We start from the raw sequence: 16943 nt of genomic DNA, 5'->3' as shown, positions 1-16943 counted from the left end.
GGAGTCCCCCGGCCTCGTCGCGGGGTTGCGGCGTCATCGCCGCGCGCCGCGGCAGCGGGAGGGAAGCCGCGGTGAGGCGGCCGAGGCGCGGCGGCCGGAGCGATGCCGGGGCAGAAATCCTTCCGGCGGCGCAGGGAGGACGAGGACGAGGAGGAGGAGGACGAGCAGCTCGCCGAGGAGGTCAGGTGGGTCGGGCGCCGGCGGGAACGGGGCCGGGCGCAGCGGGAACCCCGACGGCGGCCGAGGGGCGGGCCGGGCCGGGGCCCGTGCGGGCTGTGGCCCCGCGGTGTCCCGGGGTCACCACATCGTGTCGTGTCACATCGTCACGTACGGCTGTGCTGTCACGTCACATTGCCATGCTGAACCGCTGTGTTGTGGAGTGACGTCACAGCGTGCGTCACAGCCTTACGTGACCCCAGAAGTTACGGATTCCTCTCAGTTTAGGGAGAAACTCTTCATTTCAATTCACCAACTTTCTTCTCTCATGTCTGGATGTATTTTGGCTCGTCCTTCCCAAACTGGTTTCTTCTTCACGCCTTTCAGTGTTTGGTGCTGCCTTCCTCAGCTCAGGGAAGGTATCAGTGAGGAACAAATCCAGCAGGTGTCTTGCTTTTAGTTTTTTTCTGGTTGCTCAAATGCGTGGGATTGCTTAAATAAATAGAAAATATGTATTAAACTTGAACCCAAAAAGTGGATGCTGATATGCAGAGGTTTAAGGCAACATTGAATAGAAAATTCTAAATGCAGAAAATCAAAGGGACTAATTAAAACCAAAGCATCAAGTACCAAGTCAAATGTATTTTCTTCTTTAGGTTAAAACTTGAGGAGGCCAAAGAAGTTCAGAGCCTCAGAAAGCGGCCCAATGGGGTGAGGTAAGGGATGTGGCACTGGGGAGGGGAAATCGAGTTTTGTGCAGGGCTGGGATGTGACACTCACTTTCTCTCCTGTCATCTGCCTCATTCCAGTACAAACCATTATGTCAGACACTGCCAAAATTATGTTCCTGGCAGAGGAGTTTCTGTGTTAAGGCCTAAGGATGGAAAAGACAGGGAAACTTAGAGAGAGATAAAGCAGTGCAGTGTTGTTGGTACTGTGTTTCCTTCTGCTGAATTTTATCTTCTTTCTTGATCTGCCTGGCCAGTGCTGTAGCTCTGCTGGTGGGAGAGAAGCTGCAGGAAGAAGCCACCCTTGTGGTAAGTGCTGGACAGTTCCACCACCTCGGGGCTCAGGTGTGGTGGTGTGAGAGCACTGACTGTGAGTGCAGCCTGGGGCAGGCTGGTGTCACAGCTCAATTCCTAAATGCTTCCTGTGGTTTTATCCAGATTTTGAAAACTGGCATTAAACTAAAGGGAAGCTTCAGGGGTTTTTATTTCTTGTTTTACAGGATGACCCATTTAAGATAAAATCTGGGGGGATGGTGGACATGAAGAAGCTGAAAGAAAGAGGCAAGGACAGGTAAATGCATGTGAGCTCTGAAAATCTGTCCCTGGACTAGTATTTAATGGCAACTGGTAATTAATTAATCAGAGGTTGTGTCAGTCTGACCAGTTACTTTTGCTCTAACTTGTTAAATTACTTTTAAAAAAACCCACCACACACACCTCTCCCAAAAAACCCAAACAGACACAAAAAAAAACCACACCAAAACCTGTAAACATTGTGGTTTCCTCTTAGGATTAATGAAGAGGAAGATCTGAACTTGGGAACTTCCTTCTCAGCAGAAACCAACAGGAGGGATGAAGATGCTGACATGTGAGTCGTGCTGTGTTGTGTCTCTGGTGTGGAATCATCACCCTTTTTTTTTTTTTATGTTGTGGATTCTGAGTAGTCCCAGGAAATCTTCCCAGTTCTCACTGAAAGTTTCCCTTGCCCTTTTACTTCCTGCCTCCTGGAGTTGAGAAGCTTTTTCATGGACAAAGCTAGGAGGTGCCAGCCAGCCAGCTTGGCACTAAATCCCACTGGGAGCCTTCCCTGCTGGCTGATAAGACCTTGGAGGATCTGAGTGTTTCTTGGACAATTAATTCTTGCCGCTAATATTAGCTGAGTGCTTTTGGAGAGATTATTCTTTCCTCTCTCCCAGCTATCAGGACAGGGATGCAGCTGTGCTCCAGCAGTGCTGGAACAGAAGTACAGGAACAGAATTAAATGCCCTGTCCTGAGGTATTTTCTGAGACCACGACAAAGGAAGGAAATTATGAATCTGACTGCACGTTCTTAGAAGGCTAATTTATTATTTTATTATCTATATAATATTAAAGAATGCTTAACTGAAACTATACTAAACTATAGTAAAGAATACAGAAAGGATACTGGCAGGAAGCTAGAGAGATACTAATCAAAAACTCGTGACTCTCCTGAGATTCTCAACACAGTTTGGCTGTGATTGGTCATTAAGTAAAAACAATTCACATGAAACCCCCTGCTGGATGAACAATCTCCAAACCACATTCCAAAGCAGCAAAACACAGGAGAAACAAATGAGATAATATTGTTTTCCTTTTTCTCTGAGGCTTCTCAGCTTCCCAGGAGCAGAAATCCTGGCAAAGGGATTTTTCCAGAAAATACGATGGTGACACTGTCCTTTGTGTGCTGCTGTTTAGGATGAAGTACATTGAGACTGAGCTGAAGAAGAGAAAGGGAATTGTGGAGAACGAGGAGCAGAAGGTGAAGCTTAAGAATGCTGAGGACTCCCTGTACGAGCTGCCAGAGAACATCCGTGTCTCCTCTGCCAAGAAGACTGAGGAGATGTTGTCCAACCAGATGCTGAGCGGCATTCCTGAAGTGGACCTGGGGATCGAGTACGTTCCACAGCTCTGTGGGTGCTGGCAGCCCTGGCAGCATGAGCAGCACCGTGCCTGGGTTGCACATCCCCAGGTTGGATGGGGTGGGATGGAGCCTTGTTCTGGGTTGCTGCTGCCCAGCCCTGGGGCTCGGTGCAGCTCCATGCTGTGACTGCTGGGAAAAGGCTCCTCTGTGACCTGACCCCAGCAGCTTTCTGCAGGACCCCTTTGTGTCCTGCACTGAAGCCATGCACCAAGATAGGAGCTTCCATTTTGCCTTTGAAACAAAGTGTCTGTTTCTGGAGCACTGCCTCCTCTCTCCAAAACTGCACCAGGTGCCACAGCAGTGCTGTTACTGTCCTCCAATCCCATGCACTTAGCACTTCTGGGCCTGCCGTCCTTTCTAACTACGAGTATTTTTTTTTCTTCTAGTGCAAAAATAAAAAACATCATCTCAACTGAAGAGGCCAAGGCCAAGCTGCTGGCAGAGCAGCAGAACAAAAAGAAAGACAGTGAAACTTCCTTTGTTCCCACCAACATGGCTGTTAATTATGTCCAGCACAATAGATGTAAGTCTTGAGTGTCCCTGCTGACCCAGCTGGGACAGAGAAATTATGTAGCCATGTATCAGTGTGTCAGGATTGCTTTTCCTGGGATGCTCAGACCCTATCTGGCCTTGTTTTTTCCTTCTGCCCATCAGCAAGGAGAGGGATGTATTTCTCATGGCTGGGCTTTCTGAACTCCCAGCTGACGCTGCCTCATAAATTTCAAGATGTTTCCTTTAAGCTGTGCCTTGTGTGCTGGAAATGATGGTGTGTGATGGAGAGACTCCAGTTTGCAGGCTGCCAGAGCAGACAGGGTGGCCAAGCAAACACAGACCTTACTGGACAGGAGATGGGAATTTAAGTTCTGTGTGATGCTCTGATGCTGCAGACTTCTAAAGGAAGGACAGCCTTTGGCTGTGTCCTTCCATGCTTACAGGGGTGATGGGAATCAGGTTGGTGTGTTTTGATGGAAGTGAGGAGTGTTTGGGCCACTTGAAATAGTGCTGTTGAAATTTGCTCTGCCCCATCTTGCCTTATTAACCACAGAAACCAACTCCAAGAAGGGTGGTTCTGAGTGTCTGTTCTTTCTGGTAAAGATGACTTGCAGCAAAGGCCATAGAGATGTATCCATGTGGATAAGAGTGCTGCAGATAATATTCCTTACCTGAGGTTTTGTTTCTTGCAGTTTATCATGAGGAGCTGAATGCGCCAGTGCGAAGGAACAAGGAGGAGCCAAAGCCGCGGCCGCTGAGGGTGGGGGACACGGAGAGGCCAGAGCCTGAGCGTAAGTTCCACACCTGAGTGGTTGTGAGGGGACACTGAAACTCTTCAGGGGTCCTGTGCAGAGAACAGTCTGAGTGTCCTGAGGTGGTGGGAGTGGAGCAATCCAAGTCCAAGAGCTGGTGCACCTCTAGATCACACCTGACACTGGATGATGTCTGTAGACACAGACCTCCATCCTCCAGCTCAGGGGTGGAGCGGTGAAGGTCACAACTGAAGTGTTGCCAAAGCTACCTGACAAAGGTTTGGTGGAATAGCAAAGGTGTAAGGCAATAACCTCAGATAGTGAGGGACTGTCTGAGGGAGGTGGCAGAGTTCAGGAAATGTCTCCTGTGAAAGGAACAGGATATTAAAGTGTCTCCTCTTTCTTTTGAAGGGTCTCCTCCAAATCGCAAACGTCCCCTCAATGAAAAAGCCACGGATGATTATCACTATGAGAAGTTCAAGAAGATGAACAGGCGATACTGATGAATGTGGACTGAAGTCTCTGGAGTTTTTCCTATTTTCCACCAGTAAGGGATTTTGTGTCAATGCCCTGCGATGGATGTTGGGAAGAGTCACTACCTTCAGATGTTACCTACAAAGCTCTTCCTGCGTGATCTTGTAGTGAATCAGTTTGCAGGTGATTGTGAACTCTTTGGTTCGTGTAACTTTGTATATAAATACAGTCTTATAAATGAAGTTTTTTAATGGAAAATGAGCTTTCATTTGGCAATTTGTAGTGAGATAACTAAGTGGCTTTTATAGATTTTTCTTTTCACCATCTTAATACTAAAAAAAAAGAGATCCTTTAAAAGCAGCAATGCTGTTTGCTTTGTAAATGTAAAGGTCTTGGGATCTTGTCTTCTTGTCCACATGTCTTCCCCAGAAGTGCAGTGTGGGTGCTTGTAGTGAAAATTTGTAACTTGAAAATAGTAAAAGTGGTTTTTTAAGTTATTGTAGCATTTTTTTTTCTGGAATTCATGCTGATGGGTTTTTCCTGGTTTGTGGGTTTTGGTGGTGCTGATGGCCAGATTGTCCCATTGCTCAAAATTGACAACTCCAGGGTGGGAAGGGACAGTCTCAGAAGGGGAAGAATTTCCATGCCAGGCCAGGGGTGAGTTTGCCCCTGAGTTTGTACCCTGTGCACGTCAGTGGAAGATCCCTTGAACAGATTGCCTTAAGCTGAGACGGGGGAGATTTATTTGGATTCGATATTAGAAACAAAATTTTTCACTGTTTGGGTGGTCAGGCTTTGGAATAGGCTACGCAGGGAGGTGGTGGAGCACCATTGATGGAGGCTTCAGGGTGCGGCACTGCGTGGTGTGGCTTTTAGTGGTTGAGGGGTTACAGTGGCAGTGCTGGTTGGCCATGATGATCTTAAAGTCTTTCTAACCATGCCGATTCTTTGATTCCTCTATTCTAACACCGGGCGACACGGCCACAGAATGCAATATTTAATAACAGCACTGCGCGAGGCCGCAGTCCGCCCCCCTCAGCAGCGGGTGCCCGCCCCAACATGGCGGCGGCCCCTCAGCCCTCAGCGCCGGCCCCGCCCGTTCCCGCCCCAACATGGCGGCGGCCCCTCAGCCCTCAGCGCCGGCCCCGCCCGTTCCCGCCCCAACATGGCGGCGGCCCCTCAGCGCCGGCCCCGCCTCCCCCCGCACCCGCCATGGCGGCGGCGGAAGCGGCGCTGAGGGGCGGAAGCGGCGGCCGGGCGGCGGGGCCGGGCGGGCGATGAAGCTGCGGCGGGGCACGCTGCGGGCGGCCCTGGCGTTGGTGCTGCTGCCACTCCTCACGCCGGCCGGCGCCGTGGAGCCCATCAGCGTGGGACTCGCCATCGCGGGCGCCGCCGCCTCGGCCCTCACCGGCTTCATCTCCTACCCGCGGCTCTACTGCTACTTCAGGGAGTGCTGCCTGCAGCGGCACGACCCGCGCGCCGCCGCCGGTGCGGGGCCGGGATGGGCGGAGGGGAGGTGGCGGGAGGGCGCCGGGAGCCGGGCGGAGCCCGCGGGGCCTTGCCGGGGGCCGCCGGTCCAGCCCGGCCCCTGCCCGGGGCTGGCGGCCGCCGCCGCGGGCGGGGTGAGCCCGCTGCCCGCCGCTGACCGTGTGCTCTCTCCATGCAGCTCTGCGGGAGAACTTGGACAAGAAGCTGTTCGGGCAGCACTTGGTGAGCAAGGTGGTTGTAAAAGCCGTGAGAGGCTTCTTGAACAATACCAACGCCAAAAAGCCTCTCGCGCTTTCCTTGCACGGCTGGACTGGAACGGGCAAAAACTTTGTCAGTAAGATCGTCGCCGAAAGCATTTATAAAAGAGGTCTGCAGAGTAAATATGTCCATCAGTTCGTGGCAACTTTACACTTTCCTCATGCTCACAGCATCAATCTCTACAAGGTAAGAATGAGCTGTGTGCAATGAATTATAAATGTCACGGCACGATCAGTCATCAGACCTAGATGTTGTTTTATATACTAACATGTATGCTGTGCCAGATTTGTGATCTTCTGCACAGACCTGTAGATTCTAGCATCCCTCAGGATTACCTTTCCCGTGAATGTGAAGTTTTTTGTGTGTGTTTTGAGCCTCTCTTAGGGAACAGTGATACAGTTTAATTGTCATTCTTCATTTTGCTTAGAGATGGGACTGACTTAAGGATAAACACAATTCCTAGTTAGGTAATGTGTTGGTAGGCACTGCAAAAAAACCAAATAGTTCATGACTCTGGGAAACAGCCCCAGGTTTGTCAGGCACCATGGCAAGCTCACACTGGCTCCCTGAGGCATCACTGTCTATTCCACTGCACACTGAGCAGGTTATTTAGTTTTCTATGGATCCATTTCCAAGCTGTAAAGCAAAATCACAGAATACTCTGCTGTCAGAAAGGTACAGGTAAATGTATTTGGAGTTGTCAGTTCTGTAGGCAGGGAGATAGCATGGAGCAGTGGCTGAGATGTGTTTTATGGGGTTTTTTTTTTGTTCTGACTTTGTTCACTGCACAGTTTGAATGAGTACCACTGTCTTGTGGTACTGCATGTTGATAGTCAGTTTGTATGTGTTAAAAATGGGAACAGGATGCTCTACAAACCTGATTTCCAAATGGAGGAAATAGACATTTTCTCTTTTACAACTTATTTCCCCCCTCCTTTTAACTGAGCCATTTTGAAATGTAATGATGTTTTTCTGCATTTGTGAGGTGAATACACTGGGGAAATTTGCTGCCTGAGGCAGCAGGAGGAACTCTTGCTGCTTATCCCCAGTACACCTGCAGTTCAGGGACTGAGTAGAATAAATTAAAAAGTGATGAGTCACTGAAAATAGTCAGAACAGTTATTTCTCATTCATCTACCAGCACACCAACCCTCTTCCCCCAGTTAATGCATTATTGATCTTGAATGCAGTACTCAAGGTGAAAATGCAATGCTCAAGTGAGAGACTCTTTCAATGCAATAAAGCATTAGCCTTTCTGGTCAGCAGTGTTGTAAGAAGGACTTGTAATTGTCTTCATTTAACTTCTGATTGATTAAAACACAGTTTAATTTTGTTTCTCCTTCTGCCAGTGATGGCAGGTGCAATTTCTCACTGGTGCTGCCAGGTAGCAGATTTAATATTGCTTATATTAAGGTTGTTTAGACCAAAGTGCTGCCAAAAGTCATCATCTGACTTGTCAGAGCTTGGCTTTGTGTGGCTGTTCCTTGGTGGGACCCATTTTTTGTCCTACTGTGCACTTTCATTTTTGCTTTTCATAGGAATATCTAGGAGTATTCCTGGTTGTCCCATCCTGTCTCTTGGTGTCTTAAAATTTTTCAGAACCAGCACGAGGTTTTGTTGAGGTTTCATTTACAGCTTGTAACTATGTTTTAGTCAAGAAGCCAAAGCTGTTAAAATGACACCACTGAAACAAGGACATGGTTCCATAAACAGAAAGTGCTATTTTTTTTCTGTCTTTTCAACACAAACTCTTTCACTTTTGTGGCACTCAGGACCAGCTGCAGTCGTGGATTCGGGGAAACGTGAGCGCCTGTCCCCGCTCACTCTTCATTTTTGATGAAATGGATAAAATGCACGCAGGGCTCATTGACTCAATCAAGCCCTTCCTGGACTACTATGAGCTGCTGGATGGGGTGTCCTACAGACAAGCCATCTTCATCTTCCTCAGGTAAACAGTGGCTTCTCAGGGTTGCTGTTCTGTACACTCCATGCTTTTATTTCATAACTTCAACTTTTAAAACTACCCCCAGCTACAATCTCTGTTTTCTCTTAACTTAGCAATGCAGGAGCTGAAAAGATAACAGAGGTAGCACTAGATTTCTGGAGAAATGGGAGGAGAAGGGAAGATATCCAGCTCACAGATATCCAAAATGCACTCTCTGTGTCTGTCTTCAACAACAAAAATAGTGAGTAAAGCTGGGATTGGTTTTGAGGTGGTGAAAGTTACACAAAAGGGATGGGCTGCATTTAGCTTAATTTTTATAAGCTATGGTTTCTTCTTGATGTGGCCTCCAGTTTTTGGCTTGTGGGGAGCAAAAATGCAGTTTTGGGGCCTGCAGTTGGCTCCCAGGATGGGTGAGGATTCAGGAGCTCAGTGTGCACCTTGGCCACCAGCCTGTTTGCTCCACATTTTGGGGGAAGTGCTTCACAGCTTTCCTCACACAGAACTTCTGGTGAAAAGGGGTAAATTTAGCAGTGGATGCAAACTCACTGTACTTCTTAAAAAGTTTAGATACAAGCTCCAAAAAAAGGAATAAGAAATCTGGTCTGGGAGAGCTGATAAGAGAGACAATCCCTAGGTGAGAGAGGGAAAGGTATGAGACCAGCACCTGGAGAGCAAGGCTCAGGCACAGTCAAAATTCATTCATTCAGCCTAAAGGACCACATTTATGTGTCTGTCCAAAATTTTATGCACAAAGTAACCTGAGAGGGGGCTTGTATTGACTTGTGCATTATAGTGCCTAAAATCCTAGGAGAATTCTTAGCAGTGATCTGCCCCTTGCTCCCATTCAACCCGTGGTAGTGTTTAACTAGAGAAATACTAACAAACCTCTTTCCCTTTGCAGGTGGATTTTGGCACAGCACCTTGATTGACAGAAACCTCATTGACTACTTCATTCCTTTCCTGCCTCTGGAATACAAACATGTGAAGATGTGTGTCAGGGTTGAGATTGAGTCTCGTGGCTACGCTGTGGATGAAGACATTGTGAGCAGGATAGCTGATGAGATGACCTACTTCCCCAGAGAGGAGAGAATCTATTCAGATAAAGGATGTAAAACTGTGGATGCAAAGCTGGATTATTATTATGACTTCTAATGCTTTATTGCTACGACCTGCAAAGAAGCAAATTTAACTTAATCACAAAGTGGGGGACCTGAGACATTTCATTTTTAAGTACTTTTTAAAGAAAGGAACACTATTTTTTAACTGGTGTGTAAATAAGCAGCAGTGCCTCTGCATTTTTGTCAGAATCACAGCTCCAGAGTGCTTCAGCCCTGTGCTCTGAAGGTAAGAAGGAACTGCTTTGGGAATTCCTGGATCTGGCAGGGCTCAAGACTCTTGAATCATGTGGTGATCATCGGAACCCTCTGGCAGATTCTTGACAGGTATAGAAGGACTGAGACTATAACCTGATTTTAATTTGATTTTGCTCTGATGTGGATGATCTCTAGACAATATTGAGAATTTTAATCAAAGTTCCTGTGTCTCTGAAAGCCTTCATTGGTCCTGTGTGGGAATATGCATTAAAAATAGAACATGTGTCTTTTTGCCTTCAACAGCTTGGGCCCAGTAAAGATAAGGGGGGATTCTGGAATTTAAAAATCTGGGCATACAGTGCCATTGTCTTTTTCAAAACTGATGTATAATTTAGCCTCCTATGTGTCAAACCAAGAGTATAAAACTCTATGTTGTCGGGGGATTCTGGAATTTAAAAATCTGGGCATACAGTGCCATTGTCTTTTTCAAAACATTTCCCGTGTGTCAAACCAAGAATATAAAACTCTTTGTTGTGAATAGTGCTCCAAGAGCAGACTTAATATCACAAGGAAGTGAGTTAAAATCCTTAAATGCCACACTGGTGTACTTAGTTCCTAGTTTAGGTTAGTCTTTATGTTGCTCTCCCAGGAGTGATGTCAGGAGGGAGAACTGTGCTCTGGGAGTGGTGAGTCAGCTTCGTGGAAAAGCTGCAACGTCATGGGAAATGTGTACAGATTAAATTTTACACCATGGAGATTGAAAAGAGGTTTCTCTTCTTCACTTATATGTTGAATTCAGGGGTCAGCTTGCAAGGTTTTCCCTTTTTCATCTTCTCACCATACTGTGTGCCTTTGAGGCAGGGATGGAGGCAACCTAAAGGCATTTAAAAAGAAAAAAACCATAAAATGTGTCCACTGAAATTGCTGTGAAGGGTGTCAGACTTGTTTCTGAATGTGAGCACTGCAGAGGCTTTTTACATTCCAGTTGCTGTTCAAAATAAACTTTTCTCATCAGAAATGTATTTCTTAGCTACTTTATGGTGTTCTTTGCATTCAGTGATCTGATATTAATTTTGCACTAATTTCCTCCATGTTGAGGAAGAGCACACTGCATTCCTGGCTGTTCCAGCTGTGCTTGAGTACAGGTTCTGCTTCTGCAGTTCAAAGGGCAGAGATAGGAGGAGATGTGACTCTGCTATCTGGGGAAACAAATCAAGCTTGGAATGGAAACTGCACTTCTGGACTGTTTATACTAATTACAGCCATGTGGTTTTGGTAGAGGCAGATTTCCTGGATGCATGTGTGCTCAGTAAGGATGAACTTGTCTTGTAGAGACCAGTTAAACCCTGCTGCTCACATCCTCCCACTGTGGTACCACTGCCTGAACACTGCAGGCTCTGTTTGAAGCCACCCACATTTTCAGTGGCAGCATCTTGGAGTTTTCTCTGCAAGGGGAAAAAAAAGGGCCAGTGAGGCTCCAACTGTCCACTTGCTCTGAAGGTGTGTGCTATGCTAATTATCAATCCTACTAATTGTCAGCAAATGAGTGCTTTGAACTCAGCTATTTATCTGTTTCTTTGACTTCCTGATTATGATTATTATTATAGCAAGTAACTGGCTAATGGGAAAAAGCAGATGTAATGATAAACTTGTACTGTGGTGTGGTACCAAGAGAATCAGTACAACCAGGCTGTCTTGTGGCTCTTCCAGAACTATCTTAGTGCAGCATCAATACAAGTATTTGATAGCCATTGCTGGTCAGTATTTCTCACAGCCCTGAATGGCCCAGGGTAGATGGGAGCTTCCTCTGGAGAGCAGGAATGATGTGGAAAGGGTGGAGACTGCCTCTGTTTAATCTCTTCTGTTTTGCAGACCTGGCCAGGAGCAGCTCCATCTGGGTAAAACAGAGCTGTGCCTGAAATCACTCCCAGGTTTGAGCCTTCTGATCCTGTTATTATCCTCCCCTGTATGGTTTCAGAGCTAAGGTCCTCACTCCTTGCTCTGACTGGGTAATTTTGGCCATTATTTAATAGGCCATTTAAGGCTGGATCAGACAACTTAAAGGCAAATGTCATGAGAGAAAGGTTTGCTGCCCAGAGAAACAGTCCATTGGCCAGCTGAGAGGAGCTGAGCAGTCCCAAGAGTGAATTCTGTTCTTGCCAGTGTCCAGCACAAGCAGCTGCTTCTTTCGTTCAGCTTTCTGCAGGGAGTGTTCTGAGATCTCATACTGCTGATAAAATCAGAGGCTGTGGTTTAAATCCTGAAATAGGAAGTGCTGCTGTCCTGCCAGCCAGAGCAGCCTGGCCCCAGAGCCTGGTGTGCAGCTGAGCTGTCCCAGGAGTGAAGTCCAAGTGAGCAGCAGAGCCTGTGCTTCCCAGGCAGCTCCCTGCCCTTCCCTGGTGCCTCCTCAGAGCACAATGAGTCACAACTGACCCTTCAGGGAGGTGTGAGCTGCTGCCAACAGCTGCCCCACACTCACAAAGGAAGTATAACAGAAACGTGCAGTGCAGCTTTCTGGTACTTTCCTGTATCTGAAAATGATTAACCAAGAGAGAAGAAGTCACTTAGGATTTATTCCAACTGCAGTACAGTAGTATTTAGTGTTTTGAAATAGCACAAATATTTTCTTTTTGAAGTGAAACTGGATGCAGCATATACAACTACGAATAAATCAGTTAGGAGGGAAAACATCACACTGAAAAGTGACAGTCCAATGTCCCAAGGTTAATGGCTTGCTAGTGTTTGGCTCTGGAGATTGCATCACTGTGAACAGTTTGCCAATGTTTGACAAACTCCAGTGGGGCTGTAAAAGGCAATCAACACTTTTAATTTAGAGTTTAACATGAGCGCTAAACTCTCTGTTGTAATTTGAATTAACATCATTGTAATGAGACGTATAATTAGCATTACCTCTTAAAGGAAGTTTAAGAACAAGTGAGGGAATAGATGATGCAGCATAAAAACAGCCCCCTCCCTTGTACCAATTTAAAACCACAGTACAACCACCGAAGTGAAAGGCACTTCTGTCTGGCATTACAACATTCGATACACAGGCGATGGGAGACCAAGAGTTAAAGCTTGCAACAGCGTTTAAAACCCAGCCTCCCCACTGGGTGAAGGTTAAATTGATCTTTCCCAGCTTCTTAACTCATCATTCACCCTTTCACACAGGCATTCTTTTATAAAACATACCCAACTAGTGAGGCTTGTTGCTGTTGCTTACACTTCAGCATAAAAATACACTATTAAAAATAATTTCTTCAATTCAAGTGTCTTCCAAGCAAGGTGAGAGCAGCATTATCCACACCTTGACCAGTAGGAGCAGCAGGGAGGGACTACTAAAGACCTCACAGACTTCAGGTCCAGGAGCCCACACAGATTAATCTGACAAACTGCAACAGCTGAATTCTCATTATTGCTTTTTCTGCTTAAGTACAAAAGACTGGCCTATTATGTTGTAACAGATCTCTCAGATGGGTCCCTCAGTTTAGAAAGACCTGGAGTCACAAATTTACTTAGCCCCTTTAAAAATACTTTAACAGTTTATTTTTCCCAAAAGAAACATGGGGCAAGCTCTTACTTCCTCTTCTCCTGCCCTCTCTCTATTATTTACTAAGAGATTTCTAGGAGCTCATAATGACTTCCCATATTACTAGGAGATGTAGGATGTGCCCAGCTGAGGCACAGGAAGATTTCTACCATATCATCTTCTTACTGCAATGCACAAGGAGTTCACCCTTGCAGACATGATCAGAGTTCAGAACACAGCACACATCCCTCCATTTCCCTGTGAATGTGAACAGGACTGTGTACATGGAACGGAGTACAACTACCTGGAAAAATTCCTCTGCTTTCCTTTGTTCCAATCTAGTTTATGTGGAAAGAGGAATTAAATACTTTATAATCCCAGCACTTGGAAGACTAAAGCAGGAGAGGCTGTATCCAGTGCTGTGTGTCACACTAGAAATTCTCTATAGACTAAAAGAAAACTAAAGGGGGCAACACTGGGGTACCAGCCAGTTCAGAGATGAACAGGCTTGAGGGGACTATGAGTGACCTGATTCAATGGAAAGTGTCCCTGCCCATGGCAGAGGATGGCACTAGAAAATCTAAGTCCTAATTCTATGTTAAGTTAAAAAAAACCAAACCCAAATTAAAAAAAACAAAAACAACCAAACACACAAGCTACAAAGCCCATACAGCTCACTCTGGTATTTTCACCATACTCCCTGCAACAGTAAAAAAGTGTAAGTGCAAATACACAGATTTCCAAAAGCTCTGGAAGTGCTGTGGAGACCCAAAGTGGAAATCAACCCCTGGTGTTGGTATCTCTCATCACAAGGTCTTCATGAATATCCAGCTTGGCCTGTACAGTCTTGCAGCCTTTATCAGAGTAGATCCTCTGCTCCTTGGGGAAGTAGGTCATCTCATCAGCCACTTCCTGAACAATCTTCTCATCCACAGCATAGCCACGGGCTGCCATTTCAGCCCTCACACACATCTTCACATGCCTTTGCTCCAGGGGCAGGAAAGGGACAAAGTAGTCAATGAGGTTCCTGTCAATGATGCTGCTGTGCCACAGCCCACCTGCATAAATTGGGAGGGAAAAAAATAAGAAGGAGTTTTTCTAAACTTGATCCTGCATATGACAGGATCCACAAGCCAGGCTGGATTCACAGAGCAGTTTGTCTCAGCCACTGAGGAATCAATTTCCCATTTTTGGGGTTAAGTGACTTACTATTCTTGTTGTTGAAGACTCCTACAGAGAGCAAGGGCTCCAGGTCTTTCAGCTGAATATCTTCCCTGCGCTTGCCACTTGTCCAGAAGTCAAGAGCTGCTTTGTTAATTAAATCACCACCTGCATTGCTGATCATAAAAGAAAAACATACAGTGGTGAAACACAGACACAAGTGACCCAGAATTTCTTTTGCAGCCTTTTACACAAGTTGCTAATTTCCTGATATCAAACAAATGATCAAAAAGAATCCTGTAAGCCAAAATTTGGGGAAAATCTCCAGTTCTTTAAGTAGCCATCAGTGTGTGGTGGGTTGCCAGCAGCCAAGCACTTACACAGCCACTTGCTTACTCCCTCCAGCCTCAGTGGGATGGAAGGAGAAAATAGGAAGAACAAAAGTCTGAAGACTTGTGGGTCAAGATACAGATAGTTTAACAGGAGGAGAAAAAGAGGAGAAAAAACCCCAAGGAAATCACTCACCACCCCCACAGTCAGACCAGCTCCCAGGCAAATGCTGAAGAACCATCACCTTAAAGATGAAACCCCACTTTTTTTCTCCACCCCTGTTTTTATTACTGAGCATGGCATGCCACAGTATTAAATATCCTCCTGGGCACTTCAGGTCAGCTGTCCCAGCTGTGTCCCCTCCCATCCTCCTGCCCACCCCAGCCTGCTGTGGGAAAAGCCTTGAAGCTTTGCAAACATCATCCAGAAATGGGCAAAACACTGGTGTGCTATCAGCACTCTCAGAGCCACAAATCCCAAACAGCACCAGACCAGCTGCTCTGAAGGTATTTAATTCCATGCCAGCAAGGTCCAGCAGTGGTACACCCATCCCAAAATGTGAACTCTCTTATGTCCTGTGCTCTGGGCCAGCTTCATGAGCTCAGGATGCTGCAGTGGCCATGCACAGCATCAGACCTGCTCCACTACAGCACTTTGGCTTTGCACAGTTTCATTCAGCACCTCAAAAATGACAGAAATTGGTGCCACAGACCTGAGGAAGATGAAAATGGCTTTCCTGTAGGACACCCCATCAACCTCCTCATAATAGTCTAAGAAGGGCTTGATGGCATCAATGACACCTGGATGCATTTTGTCCATCTCATCAAAAATGAAGACAGAGGAGGGACAGGCACTGACATTGCCCCGGATCCAGTTCTGCAGCTGCTCCTGGAACAAGAGGTTGAAAGCCACTGAAAAACAAGGTCTTTACTGGATGCACTGCAACATTCTTGTATATGACAGATTCTGGGGACACACTATCAAATTTCAGTATCCCACACTCACTGGCTGGTGAATGAAAGAGGAAAAAACCAAGAAAATGGTATCACCCAACACATGCAGACCAACATCCAGCCAGAGTTAGAGCAACAAACACCTTGGAAACCAATGCTCTGCCATTTTTTCCTTCTTCAACCCACATTTCTACAACTGAGCATGACAGCATGGTATGGAATATCCTTTTGGGGGTCAGCTGTCCAGGCTGTGCCCCCTCCCCATCTCTTGCCCACCCCAGCCAGCTCGATATGAGTGGGAAAAACTAGCAAACTTTGAAGCTGTGCAAGCACTACTGTAACAGCCAAAACACCTCTGTGTTCTCAACATTATCAACACTGTTTCAGACATTAATGCAAAACAGGGCCCCGGGGGGCTGTGGAGAAGATTCCTTCCATCCCAGCCAGCCAGGATAATGCAGATGGAACAAGAAACTCTCCTTGCAGCGAGCACGGGAATCAGCAGATGGCATCAGTGAGAGGGTAGCGCTAGGAAATGGAAACTATCTCGGGTTTGATTTCTCGCTTTTACTTTCTGCATGAACTTCCCCTTCTGTCTCTCCTAAGCTTTGCAATTCCCAGCTGCACACCTCCAGCTGTCAGGAATATGAACCAGAATATTCTCACTTAGAAGGGACCCACAAGGGTCATCGAGCCCAACCTTGAAGTGAGCGGCCCATACAGGGATTGCACTCACACCCTCGGCATTATCAGCATCATGCTCCGACCAACAGAGCTCATCCCAGAGGGAACCTGCGGGAGATGCGCAGGGTCCAGGCACCCACTGGGGGCCACCTCCTGCCCCTCCTCACCTTGTACAGCTTCACCTGGTCGTGGTGCGGGAAGTGCAGCGTGGCCAGGAAGAGATGCACGAACTTGCTGCGCAGGCCGGCGGGGTGCACCTGCTCCGCCAGGATCTGGCTGAGGAAATTCTTGCCGGTGCCGGCCCAGCCGTGCAGCGACAGCATCAGCGGCTTCTTGGGGCTGGGGTTGTTGCTGAAGCCCAGCACCGCCTTCAGCACCACGTCCTTGGCCAGGTGCTGCCCGAAGAGCCGGCTGTCCAGCTGCGCCTTCAGCGCTGCGGGGAGAGGCACAGCTCAGCACCGCCGGTCCCCGCACGCCCCGGGCCGCGCTGCCCGGCCACCGGCCGAGCCCCCCGCCCCCGCCGTACCGCTGGCGTTGAGGCGCTGCCCGGCGCGGGGGCAGCACTCCACGTAGCTGCAGTAGAACCTGGGGTGGGACAGGTAGCCGGTGAGCGCCGAGGCCACGCCGATGGCCAGCCCCACGCTGAGCGGCTCCAGCGCCGCCAGCCCCGGCAGCAGCACCCACAGCAGCGGCACCGAGCGCGCCATGGCGGCCCCGAGCGCGCGCGCGCCCCGCGCC

The 16943-nt window shown here is 47.5% G+C and overlaps 3 protein-coding genes across 4 annotated transcripts in view; 2 read left to right on the top strand and 1 right to left on the bottom strand.

The window, feature by feature from the left end:
• The first annotated feature begins 21 nt into the window (after positions 1–21).
• On the top strand, positions 22–5046 carry CUNH9orf78 (chromosome unknown C9orf78 homolog). Its single transcript, XM_039720319.1, has 9 exons — positions 22–185; positions 813–872; positions 1142–1193; positions 1385–1455; positions 1675–1752; positions 2601–2798; positions 3213–3349; positions 4011–4109; positions 4482–5046. Exons 1-9 carry the CDS (start codon positions 103–105, stop codon positions 4571–4573), a joined length of 870 nt encoding a protein of 289 aa, XP_039576253.1. The 5' UTR covers positions 22–102; the 3' UTR covers positions 4574–5046.
• Positions 5047–5187: 141 nt separating this feature from the next.
• On the top strand, positions 5188–9981 carry LOC120507516 (torsin-1A-like). The gene is made up of 5 exons (XM_039720316.1): positions 5188–6032; positions 6211–6476; positions 8063–8238; positions 8349–8476; positions 9137–9981. The coding sequence occupies exons 1-5, from the start codon at positions 5657–5659 to the stop codon at positions 9385–9387; spliced, it is 1197 nt and encodes a 398-aa protein (XP_039576250.1). The 5' UTR covers positions 5188–5656; the 3' UTR covers positions 9388–9981.
• Positions 9982–12101: 2120 nt separating this feature from the next.
• Positions 12102–16943, bottom strand: part of TOR1B (torsin family 1 member B) — a 6485-nt gene continuing 1643 nt past the window's right edge. The window contains exons 2-6 of one of the 2 annotated variants that reach the window (XM_039720318.1): positions 16732–16943; positions 16373–16638; positions 15281–15456; positions 14287–14414; positions 12102–14135 (exon numbers count right to left, since the gene is read on the bottom strand). In XM_039720318.1, coding sequence (XP_039576252.1) covers positions 13858–14135; positions 14287–14414; positions 15281–15456; positions 16373–16638; positions 16732–16912 — 1029 coding nt within the window. In that variant the 5' untranslated portion in view covers positions 16913–16943 and the 3' untranslated portion in view covers positions 12102–13857. The remainder of the gene's footprint in view (positions 14136–14286; positions 14415–15280; positions 15457–16372; positions 16639–16731) is intronic. The other variant, XM_039720317.1, reaches the window with a different exon arrangement.

The sequence above is a fragment of the Passer montanus genome, unplaced genomic scaffold, assembly GCF_014805655.1.
Source record: "Passer montanus isolate IOZ18808 unplaced genomic scaffold, ASM1480565v1 scaffold43, whole genome shotgun sequence".
Taxonomy (NCBI): Eukaryota; Metazoa; Chordata; class Aves; order Passeriformes; family Passeridae; genus Passer; species Passer montanus.
The sequence above is the reverse complement of the archived record's forward strand: the minus strand, read 5'-3'. Positions and strand labels throughout refer to the sequence as shown.